Raw genomic sequence first — 27,438 nt, forward strand, 5'->3', positions numbered from 1 at the left:
TTTGTTTCGACTTGCTCAAATGTAACAAGAAAGCGATCATAATTGCCCTTGTACTGCAGTAATATTCTCGATGTAAGTCCTGTTAAGCAAGCTCTACGTCATGATATGCTAGATTCTTGACAGAACATGATTGCCACCATCGATTACAGCACAGTACATGTTATATGCCGCTATTAAAACAAAGCGCAACTGAAAAGAACTTCGCGATGATGAGCGTATGCAATAATCGCTTGGCAAACAATCTTGTGTACATGTGCCACAGAAAAGCAAATACAACTTGTTAATCATTACAGCCCAGCAGAGATCATAGTTTGACCAAATTCGTCACAGCACCACTCACCAAATACAGACGCGAAATAACAGACTGTTACGTGCGCGTACCAATCGACAGGTTTAAAGGTCAGGGGTTAAAGGTTAACATTTTTCCTCGCACAAATAAAAGTACAAATGTTATCGCAAAATACGTAAAAGAAAGACTATGTACACCATCAACGTAATTGCAATATTCTTGCAAACTAAAAAGGGCAACTTATATAGTCACAAACGAATTTGCTCTTCGTGTACTGAACAAAAATACTGTCCTTCATGGAATATACCAATATTCAAAACACAACGCTTGAAAAAGGCAGCATCAAGATTTGAATCAAACTGATTGATAAATTGATGAAAGTCAACATTGTAAATGCGAAAAAATCGGCTTCGATAGTTCTGACTTATAATTAGTGCGTAATGAAATGTAACAAAATAATAATACTCTATATGGATAGAAGTAGAAAGTGTCTTTGCTCAAGTTCATCTCGTTACAAAACGCTTGTGTCTTGTTTAGTTTTTTTGTTCACCGAACTGTAAACTGAGCCGTCTTCTGCTTCGTATTTTGGTTGCGGAGAACTTCCGCTAGATGACACTCCAGAGTCGCAATCACTGAAAAAAATTGTGACCACTTTAGTTGTTTTGAAAATAGAACTCGCACAATGGCCATATTGCCTTGCTTGATCTAAACATTAACAAAATGGAGCTAAACAATCATCTTAACATTGTTTCATGCAAACTAGCAAAATTTAAAAATGTTTAACCACATTGTTACCTGTGATTATCGACGTCAAAATGGGTAATTGTTCCCACCAACACAGGGGTATTGTAACCTTTCTCTTGTGTTTTCTGTCACAAACAAAGCAAATATAAAGCTAAACCACGACACGCAACTTGTCAGGCAACCAGACAGCATCACATTAAACAAATACTCAGTCAAACAATAATAAAACACCCATTAATAGACCCCCTAAACAGTCAAATTAAAAAAAACAGATGAATTAGCAAGATCAACCTATTAAGCCTAATGACAAAAACGACGTTCAGTCCTACAAATACAAACAATATATTAGGCCTAATGGTACATTTGCCAAGCAGTCGCCCGAATCCAAACTAATACTGGTAGCTAAATGATATAATGTAGAAACTTACCCTCATATACAAGTCTTCGCACTTCGGGTAACACAGGCAGGCAACAACAAGTACAAGAAGAAAGAAAATCAATACAGAGAGAATGATGATGAGAATGATCAGAACTGTAATACAGCAAGCGCAAGATCATACAACCTATAGCTATATATGACCATCCAGCCATGAAAAGCACTGTGTTTGACAAGAAACGGTGCATTACCTTGGTTGCTTATAAGAGGTTCTTCGGATGTGGGGGAGACAACCGTGGTTGTTATTTCTCTTCTGATTGGGCCGAGTGTCAAAATTGCGGCCGATACAGAGTAAGTCCTTGGAATAGATTCAGTTGAGTCGCACTTTTGGAAACAAACAACGTGCATTCAGTTATTGGGAATAACATAAGAGTGGCCATTTAATATATAGGTGCAAAGTTGTATCGAAATTTATGAGAATAACAGTATCACCCATATATCTGCTGTAAAATTCAAAAGAAAACGCAGCAGATAAATACGAAAAAGCGAACGGATTTAACATTGAAATGGGCTAACATAAGTCTATGTACTAAGAAAAACTTTCTGCAGTTCAACAGTCTGAAACGCCACAGCGCCTTATAAACCCTGTCTTAATTCGCACACGCCCAACGCAGAAATAGGCTTGTCGTAGAAATATTTTCGATAAACACATCGTTTTCTTTGTTCCTGTGTGCGGAGGAATATTATGTGGCAAAAAAATATTTAAATATTATACACAACACAACAATAAATTTAGTATTCCCAGCCGAATACTCACCACGTCTTTCAAACAACCGTTACAAGTTCCGATGGAGCAGTGAAAATAAAATTCCGGCGAGTCAGGCAAGAGATAGAATGTTGGAAAACTGACTGTTACAACTTTTGATAATCCGTTGTTTGTAACCGGTGTAATTGACCCCCATTGCTTTATAGGACATCTGAAGCAAAAGTAGCATATGCCAATTACCTTTTGTATGTTTGCTTGATGCAGGGCATGGTGAAACAGTTATTTTAGACCTACATACAGCTCTGCGAACAGGGAGTTTTTTTATGACTGCCATACACATCCTCATGGCAACTGCCCAGTTTTCAAAAACATATAGAAATCTGACCAAGTCCATACGCGAGCAGGTCTTTATCGCTAAAATGATCGGAACTGTTTACACAAGGATTTGTAGATCGAAAACATTGCGGTGACCAGATATTTATTTTAGAAAAACTCTCGAAATCAAGTGGTATATGTTGTCATGGCAACGAAGAATGACAAACTTAAGTGATTTAAAGTTCCACAAAACTTGTAAACATTCAAGCTAACAATAATCATATGCTAAGCAATATGGAGCCAATAATATGACACGGGGCCTGACGGCACTATTGATTGAGCTTTGCTTGGTCATAGTGTTTCCACCTTGTTTTCTCCGTTTTGGTTGCACCTAGTTTGGTGCCCAACGGTTGACGGTGATTGTATAGTCATCACAAAGTGGAAGTCTTTGCTTGGCCGTTTGGTCAGCAAAGTCGTCTTATAGTCACACCAGCTGCACTGACGAGACCTTTTAGGTCGAAACGGTGGCCATTTGTCTGCAGCTTATACACAATTCAAGCTAACAACCTGTACTTACCCAGGAAATTCGACGACGGTGAAGTTGTAGAGTAATGGAACATGGTCGGCAGTACTTGTTGCCCAGCATGATTCAACCAACAGGTTAACACCGGGATAACTCGCATTAAACATTTCAACACGCAAATACATGTAGGTGTTTTTGTTGATTACAGGAATCGGATCCAGAACATCGGTAAAATTAGCATTCTGCATAAACCATTTACTTTAAAATCTTCCAAGAAAATTTGCACTTGACCAGAAACCTCGTACAAACTTTAAGGTATCAAGTAATCACACAAAGTAATTGTGACTTATTTAACACCTTTACTTGCGGCCACAATTGTTTCATGAGCAGTAAGAAGCTGCTTACCGTGTAAAACTCCATTTTTCCATTGATTTCATAATCGCACGGTTCATTTGAAATTATGATGCCAGTGACTGCGCATTGACACGTCACAAAGGGTATTGTGGTGATCAGAATGTATAACCCTGCGAATGTATTATTCACTATTAAGACACAAGTAAGTTGTCCATTACCATAGATACAAAATATATTATGTTTTTCTGGTAACCGGTGGGCTATATAGCAGTGGTTTCCCTTTTTCGTCCTGCGCCACACTTTTACTGGTAACTTTTTGGGCTATACTTCAAGATATTACAGCAATTGCTTTACCACAATGAGATTCAATTTTATAAAGGTGCCTCTTACAGGATTAGCTTTATCCACATCTGGAATATAACGTTAACATTTATGACTTTAATGGTGCGTTTGCACGAACAGTGAACCTGCTGCTAGGGCGTATCCGTACTATACATCATAATATGTGGGCGGAAAACTTCGCTGTCCACTGTCTGGAAAGCTCCAAGTTAACGTGTTTCCTAACTTTTATTCACACAACACCATGTCTTGTACTAGAGTAATTTCACCAAGGAGTATTTATTGTCGTCTGTCATAAGTTTTCGTCTGTCATAAATTTAAGTAGTTGCGCTAACCAGATTCCCAAGTACCGAACAAAACGTTCCAGAAAATGCAAAGGAAAGTAGTATACCTATACATGTAGTTGTCAACATTGACGCTTCTTGGGCAATCTTCACTTCGTGTAGAAAAAAACAGTATTTCTGCAGTTTCAGGCTGTTTCAAAAATCGTTAACCGAAAGCACAATCTAAGGCTACACTGCGCAATAATAATAAGAAATAGGATCGTGTTAAACAAATAAATGTGTTTAAACACCTCAACGAGTTGAAATCTTATTCGACTTTCTCATCATAACCCTTACGGTTACCGCAATTCCCAGAATGAGGCGTGAGTCGATCCTTCATACTGTGTCTCCCACTGAAACGTCACAATACCACACCCGTTCACGGTGGGTGAACGTTAAAGTATGACGTCACAGACGGGCTTGTAACGCTAAATGCGTAAGAGAAGCGGGTGTGGTGCTGTGTGTGACTTTTGGTTGTAAAGTTCAGCTCAAAGAGATGAAACCCAGACAAAAACGTTTCTCGTGGCGGTGCATTTTAGATGTAGCCTTTCACAGCCGTTATTCTGTTGTTGGACAACTTACACCATGCGAAACCGATACCCGATTTGTGTAAACAACGTTTTTTGATGGCAATAATTGGTCACACAATACTTATACTGCCGGCTTTCATGTCCATTTCGATTTTTTCGTATTTCGCAAATACCCTTGATTGTACAAACGTCCTTTTTTCAGTATAAGTTATCTATGAAACATTTCGGTATTGGTAACATTGTTTATATGACACACGTATGAAAATTAGATAAGGTTTCGTTTCATCATGCGAGACTTATCAAAAAAATAATCTTTGCATTACTTTCTGATCTAAATGTACGGATGAACACGATTCCAAATGAATTTCCTCGTACAGCGATTTCGTCATAAATATCTTTGACGGACTACAAAATCATCGTCGATTGATGAGATTTCGCAATGGCTTGTAAAGCTACAAATATTTTATATCAGACATTTCTGCCCATTTTGTTTTATTTTGAATAATCTTTTAAAATGTAATTTTTAATCAATCTTTTATTTTCCATTTGGTGATAAAATAGATTTTGTTCATGAAACGATGGCAGCCATTCCAACGACAATACGGTGTCTGGCATTAAAGACCAAGGAAGGCTTTTAGCAAAAACAGCTAAACCGGGTCAAACCACGTACAGCACACTGTCCCCCCTGCAATATGCGCATAAAAACAAGCAGAAGCTTTACTTTGTACCAAAAAAGAGAAATTTAACTTGAAATGCCAAGCGGTTTGTCTATCCGGTCACCCCACAATAACATTCAAACTCATACTCAAATCGTTGTAAAGACAACTAATCAGAGTCAAGACGCAAGAAAATAGCAACGAGAGAAAAATGTAAAGTTAATGTTCAAATTAAACTTCGTTTGATTTCATTGTGGAAGTGTTGTTTGCAGGTGGGATTTCATCTATTGTCTCATATAATGGCATCGGCATCCTTCCGCTAGATGACAACCAAGAGTTTTTTTAAGTTGAATTTAACGAAGACGAAATACGTATACTCCCCACATAACTTGCCTCGAAACGTTTGACCGTTTTAAAACAGATCAGAATTTTTGAACATAAACAGGATGTGAAACAAATTCACAAAACTGCTTCTTACCTGCTTGATGTGAGCTGATCGTTCTCATAAATACAGGAGTTTGTTCCATACCGTGGTAAAGCGTTGGGATTGGTTTCCTGTATTTTCTGCTAACGATAAAGAAAACTAAGTTTAAATTCGTTTAAATTTTGGAAGTTACCTCATACTTCTGCCTTGCGTTGTTGACATTTTCGGAACCAGAGACAGGCGATAATCAAAATTACAACAACACGACTGAAGAAACCACTATACTTATAATCACAATTGTAAAACTTATTGGAGGTTCGGATGTGGGACAGACAACTGTGGTTGGTATTTCTCTTCTAATTGGGCGGAGTGTCAAAATTGCGGCCGATACAGAGTAAGTCCTTGGAATAGATTCAGTCGAATCGCAATGTTGGAAACAAACAACATGCTATAAGATTTATTAGTTTGTGGATGATGGCACAACATATAAAAACATATAGAAATCAAAGCATATCGATGCACAGAAATAAATTGTTTCTATATACTGGGAAATACATGTTAAGGGTTAAATAACCAAAGGTCAGATGTCAACATACAAAGATAATAATATTATTATACTCACCCATCTTTCAAACAACCGTTACAAGTTCCGATGGAGCAGTGAAAATAAAATTACGGCGAGTCAGGCAAGAGATAGAATGTTAAAGCAGTAACACAAAACCAGTATGGTAAAATATTTTTGCAGCAAATATGTTGTCAAATAGATTGATTTAAGCGCAAAATGCAGGCATATTTAACGGAGCCACAGTAGTTTCAACACCGAAAGCAAAAATAGTAAATAATAATTGGGCCGGTTTATAATTTACCGTGTAAAATTCCATTTTGCCATTAATTTCGTAATTGCATGGTTCATTTCCAGTTATGATTTCACTCACTGCGCATTGAGTCGTCACCAAGGTTATTCTCAGGGCCAAGAAAAACAAATCTGACAAAAACAAAGGCCGCAAGTTTTAATAAATTACCGTAAATATTCATTGGAATATGGCACGTATTTTTGTTTAGCTCCTTTGAAATTCGCATAAACAGAGCACTCAGCAAAGCATAAAGAATTGAACATCATGACATTTTTTTTGACAAAAAAAGTCTAGTTTACTAATTTAATCAAAACGTGTTTATTCACTGTGATTTGAACTAATTTCCCCCGCGAATTGTCACCGTAATACTAACATTCTGTTGACTTTTAGTTTCGACGCAATTCTACACTAATCTACTTTCTTGCTGACTTATACTAAGCTAATCTACTGATGTAAAGAAGTACTGCGTGTCCCTTATGGTTTATATCAATTTGAGACATACACAAAAATGAACAACAACAAACAATTCCAATCCATGTCAGACTATTACAATAGCACGCCTGGTTATGGTGACTTCACATCAATAAATCTTTTTCAGGTATAAATTCGTCAAAAAGTAGATAATTTGAAGAAATGAGCTACGTGTGCATAGATGCGTGACTGAAACAAGATTGGATTCAAAGTCGTGTGCCTATTGGCGGTCATGGTTCAGTGAGCAAGACTTTTCCTGTTGAGTAAACAAGCGACTAAGTTTGGATACATGATGTAAAATAGTACAAATTTATGTAATAAAAAGCCGTGACTAGTTTTACTGATTTCCCTGTAGATAAAGATTAACCTTTAAATGAAAACGCTACTTTTGAAATATGGTAAGAATACTCGAATTTGGTAAAAAATGCCGTCGATACTTCAGACTTGGCTTTGGCATTTTGAGTGGGGTTTAAAACCTGGATCGAAAGGTAACATAGTTTTGGACTTCAAAGCCAATGAACTCTCTTTGATAGTGTGATGAACAAGGCAGGGTGAAGTAATTCTTAACCCAACATTACCTTTCTTGTTTGCACAAGTCCAAGCCATATTGGTATTGTGAGAAGATGAACGTCACCTGCCACGTTACAGTGTATTCCGTTTTAAATAAATGTCTACTGAACGGATAAAAACCTTGGTATTTTATTACAATACAAAAGTTCCCTTGCAAAGTTAAACAAGGTTCGAAAAACTGCTTTAATCAAATTACGTGCAAAACGGGCAGACTGAAACGAAAACCGATGTCCTCATGACACAAACCTTTGATAACTTGGATCAAGGGGCAAAGTGCTTGTTCCTTGTGGTGATATTAAAGTCTGTGTTGTCAAACAGGGCTGCTCTCTGAAACTACACGCCTTCATGTCAATCAATTTCGGCCCTCTGGTCTGCTGTGACCGCAATATCAACAGCTATTGTTGGCACACAAGAAATCCCGTGCACACACCATTGTACTGTTTCGTCACAATCAGCGCTAGAGAATTACAAGGCACGCTTTATTTTGAGTTGTTTAGCAGCGTATCCATGACTTTTACAGCGGAGGTCTGTGGCCTGTGGTTTTTCTGTCGTCGCAACCGAAGCGCAGTTACTCAGAAGCTCACGGGGGGTCCACGGAAAATCAAATAGTCGCAATAGCACAGCAACCACGCTTAGATCGTCATCGAGGGCTAAACCAACTTAACCGATGTAACCAAGCAGTTAATATAACTTAACCCGGACCCACTTCGAACAAATGGACTTCCGAATTGACTCAGAAACATGGACGTTATCTTAAAGCTGACTGAATGTGAAGAAACAGGAAGAATTAGATGCGTGTTTTCAAGAGGTGGAATTGAAAATGCAAGGCAGAATAGTTTAGGATACTAAAATGGAGTCGCGGGTTTGTGGCGAAGGCAAACATATGGTGCTTGCGCACTAAATACATGCGTTACTTGAATATTTGCAAATGTTTGCCGGTTTTTCTTTGCGATTTTAGTACGCAACAAAAAGTTAAAAACAACAGGAATTTCATCACTAGCTTCGCCATGAAACAAAGCATACACGACTGCTTTGTTCATGTGTTGTAGAAGCTTTCGTGAAAAAGTGACTGCAGAATTTCGCGCTACATTTCATCTTTGTATGATGCCATTCAGGTTCATTACCTGAACTCGAGTAAGTTGAAACTGCAGAGTATGAGGGTTTGCTGCTGTCAATGCATCCATGACGACACACCTTATTCTTACATGCTTCGGTGGACGTGGCATTTATGAATCATGCAAACGACCAAGCTTTGGGGTCTGAGGCTGCGGGTGTCAAGTTTAAACCTGCAGACCAGCTCAGCTTGGCACGAAGATAGGATGCATAATTCAAGCTTTGTTTAGTCAAATTGTAAAGTCGCCTGGAGATATAGAAAAAATTAATAGCAAAAATTAATTTTGTCGATAAATGTTGACTGACGTAAAAGAATCAGTACCACACTCTATGTCAATGGTATCAGTCGCGATTTTTCTGAATAGACGCCAACATGACTACAAATACCCGCCAGTTATGTATTGATGAAGTTTTGCTGCCGCCTTACTATGTCAACTAACTAAGAGGTCTAATATTGTTGCCACTTTAACTTTACTGCAGATTTATCATCATAACCTCTCCATAGAGTAAGACCATTATGCGTAATCGATCTTTAATTAGAGAAGACTCCAGTCCCTAAATAAAGTGATTCAATTAACTTTGCTTACTGTCTAAAATGCGTAACTTTATTCGCATCTTAAATTCGATCAAACGATCCGCCCAATTGTAGCTACGTGAGCTAGTCGTCTGAAACGCATCAGGGTACGTGACATAATGCGTTGGCTAGAAGATGTTTTAACCTTGCTTGGTGAGTGTAGAATAACACAAGTGTGTTGTAGAATCAAGTAGGCATTTCGTAAAGATAAAAAGGCCTTATTTTATCGGTAATTCATTCCTATTTTCACGTGTTAAAACCTGTTGGCAAGGTAGGCGTAAAGTGAATGTTTCTTAGGGCAACTGTTTGTCTTTATTTGTGATGTGTGTAGAGTTATACCCACACATATTGTTGATGAGAATACAAACTGTCGTAAATTTTACATTTTTCCCGAGTTTGTTGAACCAACATTCGTCGAGAGGCCGTGAAAACTTGCGCAAGAAACCGTAACAATGCCATATTGGATTTTCGCTGTCGTAAAATCGTGTTCGAGAACATGCCTTTATAATTACCAACAGAATACTGCATAATGCGTTTCTGAGCGAGCTTACATCTGTTAGTATCGGCATGCTAATACACACCCCTGCCGTCTGTCGCAATACCAGCGGTAATTGCATTTCCCCAACAGAGGTAAGGTGTGACGTCATTCGGGATTGCGCGCGCACACCTTGTCGCTTAGCAACGGGACGGTCGATTTCGTCCCCGCCGATGCCCGCTGCCAGGTCGCACTTAAAAATTTATGAAGGAGTGGCGTTGATTATAAAGGCGTGCTCAGCAATGTTTGCATTCACTGAACGTGCAGACGTTGTTGTTGGGTTATAGACTTTGCTGAGTGAGAAGAACCGGGATATTTGGGATAAATTTGACATTCAAAAGGATGCGAATCTACCAGGTGGTTGGCTGCATAATCGCGATTGTTGCCCAAATTTTTTGTCCTTGAAAGTCTACTTGTTGTAGTGAGATGTTGTCGACTTGCTACGGAGGAAGTAGCATTTTTTTGTTTCCGCGTAACTACTGTAAGACATGCAGTTTTGCAGATAAACGTTGCAAATATGTCTGACGCAGAAAATGCCTATTAATCGTTCACGTAAAAAGTCGCAGTAGACCCCCAGCAATATATATTTGTAACTGTAAAGGTATTCAGACTAATATCGGGAAGGTACATAGTACAAACATCCCATACGCACCTCTAAACTATTGTGTGTAAGCATTCCGTGTTTAGCTACAATTGTTCGAAATGCCATGACACACTTTTAGATTTTCAATAGATTGTGACGTCACTGAGCGCTTCGCTTGCTTGTTATGAAACAGGACAGTTGGATGACAGTAGCCCGCTTTTTGTTGACAACTGGTTCTAATTTCTTGCTTGTTTTTGTGTCAGAGAAGAGGGTCTTTTAACTTGATAGCCCTCGAGCCGTTTACTGTGGTCGCAACCTAAAGAGACAATGGTCGTGGAATCATTTGAAGTGTTGCTATTGAAGTGACCGTACTATACGTTACTCGTAAGCTGGACAACAGAAAGTCAGAGGTTAGAATTTTTTCAGAAAGATTATTGCACAGGAATGTTGGCCAGGTGTTATTTCCACTGGACGTTACAATGCTTGGTTTAATGCTGTGTCTATGTGTAAACTCAAATGCGATTTTTAACGAAAACAACACGCACATGGTCACGCTTGATTGACATGATACGACTGACTAGTGGTAAACGCGGCAGTTACTTTTGCATCAAATTTTATAGTCTCTTGACTTTGTGAAGGGTTGCGTCTCTGCATGTGCGTATATAGATGATAATTTTGCAAAATATTGTTTTGGAAACGTACAGTTGGCTTCTGTCGTTTATTGTTGGAAATCAGGCGACGAGTGGTTTGAATTAAACGCTAATTTCAAGCACTTTTGCAGACAAGCCTAAATTGTTCAAGGGGTTACGTCGCTTCGTCGCTGTTTGCACAAACATTCGACTAGCACTTAGAACATATTCAAGTCGAGACTCGGTCTGTTTTTACAGGATCTTGAGTTGACGCTGTCATGCCCAAAACGGTGAAAGTTAAGTCCCTTGACAACGCATTGATAACAAACACGGATGAATTAGAATTTTTGAGCGTTCTCAAGTGGTGTTACTCACAGTGATGTGATTCAGTCAGGGGGGTGTAAGATGCACATATGGGTTATGGTTGATGAAGTTGCTTGGACTTGTCAGGCCGTTGTGTTTGAAAAAGAGTATTAACAGTAAACAGCTGTGCTACAAAGGTATTGTACTAACCGCATGATATGAGCAAACCATTTTGTTAGCTGGTCAGAGCAAAAAAAAAATATTGCAATATTGAGACCTGATAGTTTATTGTACATACAAACAACGTTTTATATTTGCAGATTGTTTCTAAGTCCACATAATCTTTTTGGCATTTACGCCTCTGCAAATAGAAAATGGGTTGTTCCAACACGAAGCAAGTCCAAACCAAAGAAACGGCCAAAGCCGACAAAGCGGACGCAGGAAGCACAGGGGAGGCCGACACCAATGGTGACGTCACCGCAGTAGAGGCGGCAGAATCAGCCCCAGAAGAAACCAGCCCAAATGCGGAACAAACTAACGACAACGACCAGGGAGCCGATGGACAGGCGGACTCGGGGGCAGACGCCGAATAAAATGACTTATTTTTGTTCGAATGGACTACACAGTGACGCAACAAAGTCGCCTTTGTGACGTCAAAATGAATAGTCCTGTTTTTGTGGTTTTGTATTTCATGCAGTTTTGCAACAAATCGACCAACATTTTTGTGTGTAATTTGTTACATAATATATCGTTAAAACTCTACTTCCTTAATCTTGATTTCCTCGAGACAATTAACGTTGCTTAGACGTCGTTAAACGGGGCAAATTCAATGCACGTCTGTATAGTACCACCTATTTAATGAGGTAGATGGGTAAAGAATATTTTATCATTTATTGAAATGTTATTGCGCCTGGTGCATCAGGCTGAGGCCAAATCACTGTGTTTTTATTTTTGAGCCACCATCTTTACTGGTGTTTCACGTCATAATATAAGGGTACAGTTAAAGAAGGCGCGAGCCTTTAATAACAAACAAAGCATCTATTTTATCTGGAATTCACGCGATGCGGTTGGACCAAAACTGTGCTGGAATTTTTCTGATGATTTCTATGTAATTTTTACCCAAAGCAATTTTATTCAATATGTTTTTCAATGCGTAAACAAATATTATGTGCTTCTATGGAAACGGCATTTTATTAGACTCCAATAAACAGGTTTTTGAATCGCAGACGCCCGTTTCTTTTGTCCGGTTAAGTGCTCATGTAATTCCTTGTCTGGTCGCGCTGTTCTCTGCTTGGCAGCGTTATGTAAAGAGCTCCTGGAAAATCGAATGTGCCGCAAGGCGTGTCAGGTCATGTCTGGAGTTATACCAGGTGCTACATGCTCTTATGTTCCAAGGGGAGGATATACGTATTTAATTAACGTTTATATTGTCCTGCAATATACTCCTTTCAAAAGTTTTCATAAATACTTCATAGTGATATAACCCCTTTGACAAAGGGAATAATGGGTTAGGCCTTATCCCGATGTACTTGCAACTTCAAAGTATCTGTCGAGTAACTGAAAGACCAGTTGGCGCCAAACCCTGAACAACAAAGGGTCAATTCATCGCAACAATGCTCTTAAATGACGTAATACATCTTCTAGAAAAGACGCACACCAGCATAAGCGGAAACCCAATTTTAAGAAATCTTCTCCATTGATTGTAAACGCCACACTGTGCAAGGTGCAAACTGAAATCCCTCTTTTCTTTGCTCTTAGAAAGAAGGAACAAAATGCCTTGCATTATACATGAGCAAGGGTTCCTGCATGTCTAAGCAAGCTATTTAAAGTAAGAAACAAGCCTTTGTAACAAGATTAGTGCCGGGGCATTTTTGCGAACTCAAACGTCTGTAATGCTTCATTACGTAATGCACCCGCTAGGTTGACGTCATGCCCTGGGCGGGTGAAATAACGGAGGCGGGACAAAGAACTCTAAACCAGATGGAGAACACCCGATAATTTGCATTATTTCGTCACAAAGGAGTTTTGCGAAAGTTCAACCTTTTGTTATGCGAAACTACGCAAAACGCGCGATCCGCATTGTTGGAATGTGGCATGGTGACGGACTGTTCGCGCTTGTCTAAGCCTAAGGATTTCTATAATGGGTTTTGTCTAGTTTGTCGTCACGTTCAACCACGATGTTGAAACCGAGAAAGGATGACATCATTTTCAGTGCGAACAATGGTTGAAAGAATTTTACGACAATAGCTGCGTAAAAATCCTTGATTTATGTTGACAAAAGAAATTACTGGTAACTAGAAAAAGCAAACTTTATGTTAATATGTTGGTGTGTGCGTTACTCTTCAATACGGTAAATGAATACATGTTAATTGACCAAATACAGCCAGAGTGGATCATGGGTTAGGCTGCATTCGTACATAAGGGGGACAGTTTCGTGGGAAAATGACCTTCACTTACCCCTTGACTCCGGTTTTATCGGTTCCCGAACCATTTTACTCAACTTTATTGTTCATACGAGTGGTAGCTTTTTGTGCGAAACAAAATTGATTAAATGCACGACCATAATAACTATGGAACTTATAGTATATGGATTTTCGGTATCCAAGGAGATTTTTTAGAAAAACAACACAAAATGTGTCTTTTATAGTGAGCTGTATAGTGAGTTGCTTCCACCTAAAGGTCTCATCAGTGCAGCCATGTTGTGACATACGAAACAGTCTGCAGCTCACTATAAAAAATATTATTGGCTCCATTGCTTATACAACACAATGGGTATATTAAATTTATTAATGAATGTGGTACCATCACTAATTAATCTAATAGGACAGAGAAACAACTATTGCAGCTGGTAGACTTAATGGAGGGAAAACAAGAAACCGTTTATGCGAAACAAAATGTAATCACCAACACATTATAGAATAGGCGAGAAAGGGTTTGTGGTTGACCACACACGATGACACACAAAATATGAATTGTTGCATATAAAAACTATGCAAGGACTGTTTGGGAATTAGCGTTCACTTAACAGCGTTAATGTCTTGTACGTGCAATAAAAACCATAATAATATTGCAGGTTATTTTCTTGCTCCAATAACAAACAAAATGCACGAGTGGCTGCTTCGACAAGGATGTGGTTACAACGAACACCGAGCTGTATTACAACGCACAGTCCGAATGTATTAAACCAGCTTCATACTGTAAATCGACATTCTTGAATTTTTAATAGGTTGTAAAGTGCACAACAAACATAACATGGGTCTGACTTCGCAAGCGGTAATTGCTATTTGCACGTGATAACGTGAGGTTATACGAGATAGGAATGTGTTCAAACATACCAGACCGCACATACAGGTTTATATATTTAACTGCTGGACTATAGTTCTTTCAAATGACAATTGCTTTAATAGAATCCCGCTTTAGTTTGAAAAACATTTTTTTCACAATGATTGTCTTTAAGGCAAGATGACAAAATAATTACGGCTGGCAAAGTACAGTATAGATGTAGGACAGCTTAAACCACATATACATCAGGTTTGCCAAATCGAAATGAGAAAATTACATGTGGATATGCGAAACCCGACAAATGAAACTACACCCACCGCTATTTAAAAAATGACAAATTCAGCAAATGCTTTGCAAAAATACAACATGTTTAAACTATAAATAATGCAGGAATGTTTTCGGAAACCAAACATGTGAACATGATTTGGGCTCGTTAAATTTTTTTAAAAACTCCAATTGGCACCTTTAATATTGATAGTTAGTTGTTTAGTAAATACTCGGTACCGCTGCCGTGTGTGAACCAAGCAAAGGCATTTACTTTAAATGAATGATTCATGTTGTTTAACATTTTTGTAAACCTGTGCAGGCAGGGAGTGGTCGTATATGTTCATAATGGTACTTGAGGAACGGAGAAAACATAAACTCAGTCGTCATCCATTCATGTCGTATTGCTCAGGTGATTTGTTTAAGTAGAAAAATTTTGGAGGCTTTATTCAATTGCAAATTTATAACCTGCGATTAACCGACTTTAAACCGAATATTTGGCCTCTTTTTTGGACCCGCGCCAAAACATATATCCCGCCGTTCCCAAGAAAGGTCCAATGACGTAGACAAAGGTAAAGTTGAAAGTGCTTGTGACGTCATTAAGGCAGTTGCGTTGCAGGGTGTAGGCAAGAAATGGGTTTGCGAACGATCCTGTCACGTCCATAACTACAAAGACAAACAGTGCTCGATCACACATTAAACAATACCTAATTCCACATTATACGTCTATAAGAGGAATGCAACTTTACTACAATTTTGTATCAAAATGAAGAAAAAATATCCACTTACATAAATACGTTCCAAGAACCACCGCGATGCTTTTCAGCGAATTTTTAAGAATTTTTGTTCGAAGTGGCTCTTTACCGACATCTGGCGACGGAACGCGTTTCTCCACAAATTCGAAGAAAAACAGATAAAAGAACGTCACCGAAGCTTCGATCAGAATTCCCTGCGAAAAGCGTAAAATACAATCTAGGATTTTTGTAAATTCACAAATTGCTTTTGATACTTCACCAAATCAACCCCTTTGTAAGGCATTTACTTAGTAATTTAAGCATACTTGGCACACAGTTGAACCCGTAATAACCATAGTATGACAAAGCTTACAAGACCCAGCGTGGAAAGTTAAGCGCACTAAGTAGAACTGTCTGCTTGCATTAGGTTTTATTGCTTTTTGTGTCGCTGTTACATATAGCGAGGATGCCCAGTAAATTAATTTGTCATGGTCAGAACTAAAGTATTCCTTATTAGGACTTGAAACCAGTGGTTACTTGGGAGGCGTAAATTACCACAGCAAAAAATTGGACTGAACTTCAAAGTTTGGTAATTGTTCACGGGAGAAAAGATGAAATGGATTGGGCGCCAATAAAACTGCGAGGGGTGATTTACAAAGATTCTACATGATATTAAATTATAATATTATAATCTGACTCTGTCAACCACGGTCTTAATAGAGACTGGTGCTTTATGAGCCGCTACATCCACTAAGACGCCACGGGCACTAAGTGACCAACAGTGATCACCTCTTCGTGCGCTTTTTCTTTCTTGTTTTTAGCGCCATAACCGCATTTTATTTGTCACGTCACTTGCAGCACCAGAGGAAGCGAGTTCAAACTCGCGAAAGCTCGTGCTAATATAAATGTAGTTAAAAACCAGATACAAACAGTTGGTCTCTTATCATTTTAGTGCAGCAGCAAGTATATAGTTAAAACCAGACATAGCGCATTGAAGAAATTATATTATAATGTAAGTTTAACTTGGCCACAATCTGTCGAGTTTCCACCTACAAATAACTCACCAACATCAAGCTTGTGTTGAGACAATCTAAACATTGGTCAAGAACCGGAAGTTGTTCCATGTGGTGTGACGTCATAAAACCGTTCCAGAAAAACTTTAGCCATTGGATTCCGGCAAAAAGTCCCACGCCCTGTGACAAAAAAACATGAAGTTAGTTCGCTTGTTTCCAAACACGGTTGCACCCAACGAAGTTCAAACTTTTTCTGCGATCAAGAAAAATATTTTTCCAAGCATGTTTAAAAAGATTGTTTGTTGACGACAATACCAAAAACTTTTTAAGGCATCCAAGAAAATAGCCGAATTTTGTGGAATGCTAAAACTACAATGAACCTTTAAATATTCGAAATTTATTCTCACCAAGCCAAGCAGGGTGGAAAACCCATGTTGTAAGTAAGTTAACAGAGGAGATCTTATTCGAGATATAACACCAGGTGACTGCGACTTTAATCCCTGAGTAAGTTTCTTTAAGCTCCCACCTGAAATTAGTGCAAACGTTTGTTGAAAGTGTTTCACATTAACATTATATCAAATGTGGTTATAATTCGATACAAAGCAACAGGATTCCTATTAATATCAGCTGCAGTTCATTGAAAACACTTAAAAAGGTTGATTTCGTCTGTGCCAGACATCATCTTATTTATATCAAAAGTCATTTTCAATGTTTAAAATAAACAAATATTGGTTAAAACATTGCCTGTAATACGACCAAATACAACACAAATTAATGTCAAGTGTGTAAAAGTCACGGCTTACTGAACATTTCTACAAAAATATAAGAAAACTTATGACTTACTTCTGGTGATCTTGGGCCAGTGATCTTCAAGCGGTTGGCATGGCGACGGTGCATAAGACGAAAAAACAAAGAAATAGAAAATGCAGAGGAAGAAGGTAAACACGAAAAATGTCATGCGGAAATCTCCCCACAGTGTAAGTGCTTTCTCAAATGTACAAACGACCAAAATGAAGGCAGACAACGCAGTGTTCACAAAATCGCTGAGGTAGTCTTGCGCCGAGCTTGATGCGCCTGATCAACACAAACGCAGAAGTTTTGTCAACATGCAGAAATCCAGGTAAATTCTTATAGTAAATGTTAGCTCAAGCAGCATTACTGCTATAAGCATCCCTGCCATTAACTGGATTAGGTATAACATGGCCTAATATATGTTTTAATTAAGACCTTTATTTATATACACGAAGGCTGCCAAAATTAGATATTACTCACCTGGATGTGATTTGACGAGTTTTCTAAAAATCCACCTGGTAATTTCCGCCACAGCCATCCCAACTGCGCATGCGCAGGTTGTCATTTGGAGCAATTCTACGATGTCGTCCATTGTATATAGGGTTAAATAGTGTCCCAAAGCACTCGAAAAACCCTGGTTTTAAGTTTTACCTCAACGTATCTGAAAAAAATAACATTATTATGTCCTTCCATCTTTTGCAACCTCACAGCGGAATACATAACGGCAACACATGGAGTACGAGGCTACCAGAGACCATATTGGTATCAACATGTAAACGTATAATTGAGGTATACGTTCTTATATTGTACGAGCCAACGTTTCTGATATAATTACACTTTTCGGCCTCCATTGCACTTATAGCACAGCTGCATGTAATATTAGCCAACGTAAGACGTGCGACATTCTCCAAAACACCCATTTCCCAAACAATAGTTTTCCTGCAACGCAATGAGTACGGGCACGATTTATTTGCATGCTTGTAGGCCGGTTAATGCTGTTCATGACTCAAGTCGACTGTTCAAATGCGTTTGACATTTAGGTCGCTTTTAGGCAAACATTCGTCAGCATTATCCGATAGTAGTCTGCTGCTAAGCAAAGCGTTGGCATATTTAACAACGTCGTGAACTTTGACCTTTTAGCAAGCATTGTAGGCTACATTAACCCAACACATTTGCAGTTTGAAATACCACAGCGTCACTTTTCAACACAAGTAGGCTACGCTGCAAACAACTTTCTTTTTGTCTTTTGATTCTGATCCTTAAACTATCTGTTTTACGCTAATGCTGCACGCGTAGCATAATGTATGGGCTTCGTAATACATATTTTTCCACGTAATGTTGCACGCGCAGCATAATGATATTTTGAACTCCAACACAATAACATCCTGTTCGTTTTGGTCGTTAAAATGCGAGTTTGCAACAACATACAAGGGATCTCGTGTAGTTAGACACGTAGCACCGATGCTCAATACACCCTCGACTGGTGACGTATCGTACTCAAAAATACAAGAGAGCCATCAGCCCTGAATGCCGGAAATGTGATAACCCTCACGCAGTTGTTGTTGTCTGTATGCGTTTCAAACGAAACAGCACCCTTTGATCAAAACACTTACCTTAGAACACTTCCTCTTGCCTAAATACTACGAAATGAATGCCGTAAGCTTCACAAAAGGCACAACTGAGATTTTATTCCTTAATTCCTGTTCATCAAACCTTCACTAATGTTTAATTCAGTTTCATCCATTTTTACACTTTTCGGTTGCCAGGTTACTATGGTGACACAGTTTCAATCACGCAGACAATGAACTTTTTTTAGGTTAAACCAACATGTTGTTTGCATAACTTGTATCACTGCATTTACGTTTAGAAGTAGTTTTTCAACAGACAAAATTTCTGACCGATGAGCTAGCTGCACGAAAGCCACGCAATGCGTGTACAAAACCCCTTTGGTATTTGTTTACTTTTAACAAATTAGGCTACATAAAACTAACAGTGAATAAGCAACTTCCAAAATGATTCCATCTTGGGCCAAGACTAGTTGGTAAGACCAGTTTGATCGATTTTTGACCCCAACTTATCTAAGCGGTTTTGATACGTTGCTGCAACGTAGGCTGTAGCATGAGTTGCATGTTTGCATTGACGATTCATATTAACATTATATATAATACAGTTCTTACAGCCGATCCGGAAATGTACTTATTTTAAAGTTCCTGAGCTCATATGCACATAAATTATCCTACCATTATCATTGTAAGTACTTCACTGGAGGCAAGCAAGCAATAGCCTCAAGCGTGATCGTTCAAGCGCGCTGAACCGTGAACCAAGTGACGTGCAAGCATAAAAATCGTCCAAAGAAAATGGAAACAAAATAGCTTCGAGAATTTTTGTCCACAGTACATATTAGCACAGTATTTGAATTTTTCTGTATTTTTTTGGTTTCTTAAAATTATTTGCGTCAATTGAAAATGCGGATGATGTTTGTTTTTCTCATAAATTTCTTGACGAAAGAAAAGCATGGCTGTTGTTTGTACGATTGTTGTGATTGGCGTGCCGAGCTCTACATAAGTACGGACAAGTGCCGCACTGCAGGACGCAGAAGTAAACAGAGGATTACGTTCTTAATCCCCGGGTTGTGTTTGTTTTCTGGTCTTTGACATTGAACGCCTGATTTGTTTGTCGTTTCAGTCGATAATTCCGACGGTGGTGCACCGTCATGGGCGCTGTCGCCGTACTTGCAACTTTCTTTCGATTAACATATGTAGCTTATTTAATAAGCCTTACTACATTACATTGAAAATGTATAAGCAGCAAGCAGCATTGGAAAGGCAATTTACGATGTAAAATATATAGACCACGTTCACTTTCGTCGAACATGTGACGTAGCAGCACATATCTTGCTTGCGCCCTGGTGATAAGTGATGATGACGTAACAATGTCAACTTTTGCGCAGAATGTTGTATTGACGTGTGGCGAAGGTGCTGAAACCGTATGTCCAGAATACTTACAAAATAATGTAAACAAAGTAATTTGAAATTAATGTTGGAGATTTCGTGTAATTATTTAATCAGTGACCAACTTTGTCTGAAAGAAACTGTTTCAAAACTTCATTGTCAGTAGTTTGTACAAGTTCATATCCTGCACAGCATGCAATATATTGTCGTTAGTTAAAAATGCAATGCACAAAAATTGTAAATATAGCAAACAGTGGTTTGTATGAATTGTTTGGACTGCAGATCACGATCTTGCCAATCAATACTGCAGTCCATGATGAAGCTTACAAACATTTAATAATGCAAAACCTATGGGATTTTCATTATTATATTGGATTTTATTCCCAAAGGGTTTTCTTTTTTCAATGCCTACCTGACTTAGCCCAAACACTACAATATACCAGAAATGGCAAATAAAAAAATGACAGTGTGATTATCATGTCATGTGTCATGTTGATTCTGGAAAATCGTTTAGCCTACCATAAGCAAAAACTTTTTTTCTAAGGTTTGATGAAAGAGGTAGAGGTGAATAAAAATATTACTTTAAAAAGATAACAATCGTTCTGCAGAAAATCTAACCAGGAAAGTTCATTAGCAAGGTGGTTACCAGTTGGCAAATATGTTGCTTTATGTTTGTACTTTGTTTGCACAAGTGTGAGTGATGTGATTGAGTTGAAATGATTTTAACTTTTAGATAAAATGAATATCAGCTTAAAAAATTGTGGTGCACAAAGTAAATAAACTGCCTTTTAACTTGAGTATGGTTGAACATAACGAAAATAGTTGCCCTGTCATAGTTTGAAATTAAAACTTGCCCAAAGTTGTTTTTTATTGAAATTGTATATATATCTATTCGGAATAGTACTAGAATATAAAAAGTTAGCAGACATAGAAATAATGCACACAAAGAGATAAAATCTTAGGATCAGAAAACCTACCGAGGTTATGTTTATAGGCTGTGAATTGTGGCGAAAATTGATCAGTGACTAAACATATTTTTCACTTTTATAATTGAAGATTTGTGCATGTCCCACTTTCACCAGTGGTTGCTGCAAGTGTTTTTATGTTTGTTATCCACTGTAATTTAATTATTTTCAGGAAAACCAGGTTTCCTTACCTGTTTTCTTTAAGGCATGGCAGTGTTAGTTTTAAATTATGCATGACTATAATGTGTGGATCCTAATAAATTGGTGTCACAGTGACACTGGTAGAAGGACAATGCTCAGTTGAGGGATAGATTCTGCCAAAGTTACGAACCAGTGTTACTCTTTTAAATAAAATGTATATAATGTTTTTGTAAATATTATCTATTTAGTTGCAAAGGTTGCTGAAGTCATATTGTCTATTGCCAAACTTTGTAACACTGCTGTTACATTTTTAAAATATGACATCTTGCACATCAAACTTGGACTGTCCAGGACTTGAATTTTGCTGTGAAGGCATTTGTTGCGATGATCCTTCAAGTTATATAGACCTTGGGTAAGAGTTTCTCATCATTATTTAATGTGGAATGGCATCATTTTACACTACTAACAATATATACATAGTTAGTTAATTCACAGCACTGATGATGAGCACAGCAGTGTTCGAAACGTTTGCTTAGTAATGATTAGCATATTAGCTTTGGTCTTTACTATTCCGTGTAATTTGCTCTCAAAATTTTCGCACCTGAGTATATATATACCACAAATGGCACCTGTATACTGGACAACAGTGATAATCATTAATTGTTAATATTGCTTTCCAATACCTTGGAATATAAATATTATCACAGCTGATATAATTCAGTATTATAAATATGATAAATTGTGCCCAGAAGGGTTGTGGCCTACACTGAATAGCAAATGGGTATGACTATTTTTGTGGTTGATTTTTTCACAAGACAAACCTGCATTTTTTGCTGCTTGTTGAGCCAAAATAATGAACAAATGATCCCTAGAGGCAACTAAAGCAAATAACCAGTAAACAAATTTGACCTAACTACATAGACCAAAGGTGGAACCATTAGAAAAACTTTATTGAATGGCAAGTTTGTGATTCATTTTTCCACTAAATCTGTCTCAACATTCTGGCACTTTTTTAAACAAAGCTTCAACAATACCAATCGACTAACAGACTATAAACCCTGAAAATCACAACAAAATTGCCCAAAACGCGCCAACATTTGCATTAGCAACAATCTTTGCACCTGTATCCATATATCCGCAATGCGGCTTTTTCATATGACCAATGCATTTTTTGCAGGATTGGTGTGATCATTGCAATTGTTGTTGTGATATTTGTCTGTATCACGGGTTGTGTTGTGGCGGTATGCTGTTGCTGCAAACGACAAACCAACCAAGGTTATGTGAGAAGACCAAATGTTGCCACCACCACTGTACACAACACACAAACAGTTCAAGGTAATAAAATAAAGGGTTATAACTTTGCTCATTCCAGTCGATATAACTATATGGTGGTGGTTTCAACATCAGGGCCATATACAATGTAGCTTAGCCTTTCTTTAAATGTTCATTACGGTAATTTTTTGTGATATTTATTAATGGTAATATTAATAATGTGGACATTTTTTAGTTTACTACTGGGTGCTGCAATTGTTTTTTTCTTTGGAGTGCCGTAAGCCCAAAACAGTTTGCTATAGACTGTAGATATATTCAATTCATATGTTTTGTGCCACAAACATCATTTTGCACTTGTGCTTATAACTATTTTTGGGATACATACATAAGTTTTGAACTTTACCTACAATTTACAGCGTTCAGGCTGGAGTTATGAATTATTCATACACGGCATAATTATGAGAATGCCAAGTTTTCAACAACACATAGGCCTTTGTACTTAATATGTTGTATTATATTAAAGTTATCATTGTTCACATTTCAGCTGTTCAGTATCCACATGCATCCTACCCACCAGCCCAACCTGCTCCTTACGCTCAAACCCAGCCTGCTCCTTACCCTCAAACCCAACCTGTCCCTTACCCTCAAACCCAACAAGCCCCTTACCCCAATGTTCAGCCCACCCAGTATCCAGTTGGTCCTTCGTACCCTGATCAACAACCGCTTGTACAGCAGCATGGTCTTGGTGAAGCCCCACCCATGGGACAGGGCTACTCCTTGGGTCAACAGCCTTACCAACCAGGTTATACTGCACCACCACCAACTAACCCACATTACAGTGAGTCAAAGTTGGATCCAAATGCTCCACCACCCCCTTATACTGGTTGAGGGTCTCCACAGTTAATCTGTTTGAACTTTCGTTAATCATTCAAATGTCTTCATGCATGATTATGTAGCAATATATTTTTGTTCTGGTTTTGGTATGAGTACAATTGCGAAAGCCGTATGTTTTGTGTTAACATTGCAGCTATGCTTACACAGTATCTTCTGTTTATAATATTGCCTTTTACTTACCTACACTTAAAAAGTTTTTGTAATATTGAAGTGTAAAATGGTGTTGTGTACTTTGAGTGTGAACTTTGTTATGTTTGTGCTTATTTCTTGAATTTTGTATGTAAGTATTTTTAATTTTTTAAATCAATTTGTCAGATGCAAAATCAACAAAACGTTATGTGATTTCTATGAATCCTTTTAGAAGCCTCTGTAGCAATAAAATGTGGGTGTTTACATAACACTGTCAGATCAATCTTAGTTTTATTTTGCAAATCACCTCACAAAATATACTTACTTTTCTGGTGGGCTTTGATTATCATTGGCATATTTGCTTCTGATTTCTTTTTCATTTCAATTTGGGTGCATCTTTTTCCCCAAGTGAAGGTGCATTTTTATGAGTGGTTTGGTAAACTGAGTGGAAACTTGATGTTTTGCTTTTGTTTTACCCTCCTGTTGCATCTTTTACTGTTTCAACATCAATCATGTGCTTCTGTTTTTTGTGCTTCAAATTAATCTGAAGTGTGCTTTACGTGGATGTGTGGTTGATGGTCGATACTGGAAGTAGAAAACCTTCACTTTATTTCTCTTAGCATTTTTTGCGTTCACATCCACTGGATGACACAAATTATCCTCGAATACGAAATTACATTTTTGTTTGATGATATGTCACCCTTTTAAATAAAACTACTGCAGATACATTTGATGCACTATGAGTTGGGGAGACTAGTAGCAAAACCTTGTGTCACTTTGTGAATCTGCAAAAAAAGTTAGGGAGACTTGTAGCAAAACGTAGCAAGAGTCACTTTGTGAATCTGCCAAGGTCGTTAATTTCGCATGTTTTATACATTTTGGCAGCTGTCAAAATTAGGAAACCGAGTTTAACACGTTTTATGAATCACTACGAACAAAACTTCCACAGACTTGATGAATATTTCACCACCAAACTGAAACAGATCCAAAATCAATGGTTGCAACCAGGGGCGTATCCAGGAATTTTTAAAGGGGGGGGTCCAAATTTGTTTAGGGAATTCCCCGATTTTCAAGTACAAACTAAGTATAAACTATTGTGGGCGAGAATCGCAAAATACGAACGCCGGTGTTCGCGTCAATCGTCACATAAACGGTGGCTTTCTGGCTCGCGCAATTGTGTAACGCTATGGAAAGTTTAACAACTAAACTAATTGACTATCACGCAAATAAATCGCTTGTCATTACAACGTGGCCACTGAAAAACAACGTTTCGTCCATGAACTGACGAAAAATGACACTTGTTTCGTAACAATGCAACATGTTTGGTAACAATGCCAAGTGTTCGGTAGCAATGCTCCCTGTTTGGAAACAATGGCGAATGCAACACGATGCGGTTTTTACGTCAACGTCAAAGAAAATTTCTGGTTTTCACGCAGATTTTCACAAAAAATACAGTGGCGTTTGTTTAGTTATCAAAAAAGACCAAAATATTTCACAAAAGGGGGGGGTCCGGACCCCTCGGACCCCCCCCCTGGATACGCCCATGGTTGCAACCATTTTGATCTAATTTCCCACTTTCAATCATTTTTCCCACCAGTAGCATACCAGTGTTAAAGTTATGATTATATTCTTGCACTGCGCTTTATATCTGTTGTAATTTTGTAGCATTTTTACTACATTGTATTACCAATTGCATGACATGTAGTGAATACGGAACATAACAACTTTTGTATAATTTGGTGCCGATTTAAATACCTATAATACAACCCCATAATTTCCCACAAGTAAAAAAATATACTGTAATGATTGACCAAAAGACAAAGCTTATTACATAAAATTCAGTTGCAAAATGCAAGAAATTTTGTTGAAATTTTGCGTTTATTTATTGGACTTGGAAAACAGAGCAATTAAAGTCTTATTGCGTCAATAGCATTATGATAGGCCTATATTTTATCAATTTTATGGTCTGCAGGTTGTGTGAAAGGAAGTGGTTTTAAAGATAATGGGTTGGGCGACCAACGTCATGTTAACGGTGTTCAGTCGTATGTGCGTTTAGTATTCCACACAGAATTCTTTGCATTGCTGGGAAAAAATAATTGACCGCAATTACCTTCGACTGGATTTCTGTATTTTTGCGAAGGGCAAAATTATTTACAAATCAACTCGTCAGAATGTTCGTGTTAAAAACAAGCCGAAAATCCAACAACTTATCGGTACGCAGGTGCCAAAAAATTTGCGTGATCGTCAAAACAAAACAAAGTATATTTCTGCCTCGGATGAAACTTGCATTATTGACGTGCAGCTTATGTAGAGTATAAGTGAGACTCCTGCGTCTACAATACATTTGCTGGGTGACGACTTTTTGATTTTAGCGATTTGACTTCATTGGATGTTATTCAAGGGCGAAATCTGTACCTTATTGAGAACTATTTTCATATCAGGCATTCAAATTGCATTATCCGTGCATTTGATGCAACTTGGGCAGGATAATTTTTTAATTTACGAACACCTGTCCCAGCGTTGGCAAACTTGTCTCAATTTTTTATTTTTTTTTTATTTAAAAAGAAACAGTTTCCACATAAAATATCATCATGTAAACACACAATAAAATAATCAGGACTTGCAACTCAACATTTCACTCTCCAACCAAAATGCTGATGCATCACGATCCTTACCCCGCCTGGTTGTTACAAGCCATGCAGTCTTAAACCAGACTACATAATAATACACAACACAAAGGTCACTTATATCGACGATTTAAAACACAGTAAAGCATATGTCACGTTGCTGTGATGGCAGCTAGGAACTCATGAAAATCGATTAAACCATCTCCGTTCAAATCAACTTCCTGCATCATCTCGTCCAATTCCTCTTCACTGGGCTCACGTGACCACTTGCACATGACGTCACGCAGGTCTTCTCTGGTGACGAAACCATTGCCGTGACGATCGAAGAGCTGAAAAGATTGTGATACGCTGTTGTAGTTTCACGATGAAAAGCAACGTAGATGAATTTAGTTGCAACAAATATTGATACACCTAGCTTCAATACTTTTTATCAACCACATTTAACCCTTGTTACTTAAACTTTCTTCACCAACTTCCATCTGTAATCGAATAAAACACGTAAATTATAATACAAAGGACAACAAAAGAATGCATTGTAAAATGGCTGAACAACAATTAAGTTTATACAGTTTAACTCTTTGTATGGTTTAAAAACATGGTAAAATCCTCACATGAAGGAATGCAAACCTTAAACGCATTTTTCAAATCGTCGTCGTTCAAACCTCCAGAGCAAAGTTGTTCCACGAAGAAAGAAAACACGTCGGTGTCGATACCGATATCTTGTTTCTTCTCTTCCATGAACTTACAAGGTTCCGTCAAGTCAGCGAGTTCCTTGTTAGTGATGTGCATCCCAAAGTTGCGCAATACAGACTTCAAATCTGATTCCTCAATATGACCCTTGCCGTTCGAATCAAAAAGTTGAAAAACATTTTCCAATTCTTTTTCGTGCCATTGTACTTCGAATTTAGGAGAGAACGAATTGAGAATGTCGATTTTCATCTTTTTGATATTTCTTGCTTGTTGAAGAATTTCTTGAATATGAGTTGAACTACAGATTTGTAGATCGACTTGTTCCTTCTGCTTTCACCGTTTTCAGTTGGTGCAACAGAATGAAGGTTGAATGATCGTAGGAGGTATTTATAAGAAAAGCACTGCAGAACGTG

General features: G+C 38.0%; 4 protein-coding genes and 1 long non-coding RNA gene across 5 annotated transcripts; 1 reads left to right on the plus strand and 4 right to left on the minus strand.

The window, feature by feature from the left end:
* Positions 1-124: 124 nt before the first annotated feature.
* Positions 125-4,407, minus strand: LOC145905391 (uncharacterized). The gene is made up of 9 exons (XM_082992579.1): positions 4,281-4,407; positions 4,098-4,223; positions 3,419-3,537; positions 3,068-3,255; positions 2,227-2,386; positions 1,661-1,793; positions 1,462-1,565; positions 1,085-1,158; positions 125-921 (listed from the first exon to the last, which is right to left on the minus strand). Exons 2-9 carry the CDS (start codon positions 4,117-4,119, stop codon positions 801-803), a joined length of 921 nt encoding a protein of 306 aa, XP_082848705.1. The 5' UTR covers positions 4,120-4,223; positions 4,281-4,407; the 3' UTR covers positions 125-800.
* A 738-nt stretch (positions 4,408-5,145) lies between these two features.
* On the minus strand, positions 5,146-6,620 carry LOC145905403 (uncharacterized). The gene is made up of 3 exons (XR_014402735.1): positions 6,506-6,620; positions 5,694-5,779; positions 5,146-5,534 (listed from the first exon to the last, which is right to left on the minus strand). It is a non-coding gene; the product is annotated as an uncharacterized LOC145905403 (long non-coding RNA).
* Positions 6,621-14,074: 7,454 nt separating this feature from the next.
* LOC145905389 (uncharacterized) lies at positions 14,075-18,013 on the minus strand. Its single transcript, XM_082992577.1, has 6 exons — positions 17,837-18,013; positions 17,408-17,638; positions 16,972-17,090; positions 16,616-16,744; positions 15,607-15,766; positions 14,075-15,483 (listed from the first exon to the last, which is right to left on the minus strand). Exons 1-6 carry the CDS (start codon positions 17,946-17,948, stop codon positions 15,302-15,304), a joined length of 933 nt encoding a protein of 310 aa, XP_082848703.1. The 5' UTR covers positions 17,949-18,013; the 3' UTR covers positions 14,075-15,301.
* A 3,652-nt stretch (positions 18,014-21,665) lies between these two features.
* LOC145905398 (uncharacterized) lies at positions 21,666-24,428 on the plus strand. The gene is made up of 3 exons (XM_082992587.1): positions 21,666-21,825; positions 22,591-22,748; positions 23,230-24,428. Exons 1-3 carry the CDS (start codon positions 21,731-21,733, stop codon positions 23,571-23,573), a joined length of 597 nt encoding a protein of 198 aa, XP_082848713.1. The 5' UTR covers positions 21,666-21,730; the 3' UTR covers positions 23,574-24,428.
* Positions 24,429-26,487: 2,059 nt separating this feature from the next.
* Positions 26,488-27,274, minus strand: LOC145905401 (neo-calmodulin-like). The gene is made up of 2 exons (XM_082992591.1): positions 26,963-27,274; positions 26,488-26,664 (listed from the first exon to the last, which is right to left on the minus strand). The coding sequence occupies exons 1-2, from the start codon at positions 27,272-27,274 to the stop codon at positions 26,488-26,490; spliced, it is 489 nt and encodes a 162-aa protein (XP_082848717.1).
* Positions 27,275-27,438: the final 164 nt, after the last annotated feature.

Source organism: Ascidia mentula, chromosome 6, assembly GCF_947561715.1.
Source record: "Ascidia mentula chromosome 6, kaAscMent1.1, whole genome shotgun sequence".
NCBI classification, from domain to species: Eukaryota; Metazoa; Chordata; class Ascidiacea; order Phlebobranchia; family Ascidiidae; genus Ascidia; species Ascidia mentula.

What these genes read in the sequence shown, in the direction of transcription:
- LOC145905391 (XM_082992579.1), bottom strand. Translation starts at nt 4,119, where the DNA reads ATGTTGACAACTACATGTATAG. An exon ending in GCGAAGACTTGTATATGAGG is followed by an intron (nt 1,159 to 1,461) that starts GTAAGTTTCTAC and finishes TGTTTGTGACAG; the next exon opens with AAAACACAAGAGAAAGGTTA. An exon ending in TTTGACGTCGATAATCACAG is followed by an intron (nt 922 to 1,084) that starts GTAACAATGTGG and finishes AATTTTTTTCAG; the next exon opens with TGATTGCGACTCTGGAGTGT.
- LOC145905389 (XM_082992577.1), bottom strand. Translation starts at nt 17,948, where the DNA reads ATGGACGACATCGTAGAATTGCTCCAAATGACAACCTGCGCATGCGCA. An exon ending in ACTCGTCAAATCACATCCAG is followed by an intron (nt 17,639 to 17,836) that starts GTGAGTAATATC and finishes TGTGTTGATCAG; the next exon opens with GCGCATCAAGCTCGGCGCAA. An exon ending in TTTCCACCCTGCTTGGCTTG is followed by an intron (nt 16,745 to 16,971) that starts GTGAGAATAAAT and finishes TTTTTGTCACAG; the next exon opens with GGCGTGGGACTTTTTGCCGG.
- LOC145905398 (XM_082992587.1), top strand. Translation starts at nt 21,731, where the DNA reads ATGACATCTTGCACATCAAACTTGGACTGTCCAGGACTTGAATTTTGC. An exon ending in TCAAGTTATATAGACCTTGG is followed by an intron (nt 21,826 to 22,590) that starts GTAAGAGTTTCT and finishes CATTTTTTGCAG; the next exon opens with GATTGGTGTGATCATTGCAA. An exon ending in CAACACACAAACAGTTCAAG is followed by an intron (nt 22,749 to 23,229) that starts GTAATAAAATAA and finishes TTCACATTTCAG; the next exon opens with CTGTTCAGTATCCACATGCA.
- LOC145905401 (XM_082992591.1), bottom strand. Translation starts at nt 27,274, where the DNA reads ATGAAAATCGACATTCTCAATTCGTTCTCTCCTAAATTCGAAGTACAA. An exon ending in ATTTGAAAAATGCGTTTAAG is followed by an intron (nt 26,665 to 26,962) that starts GTTTGCATTCCT and finishes CAATCTTTTCAG; the next exon opens with CTCTTCGATCGTCACGGCAA.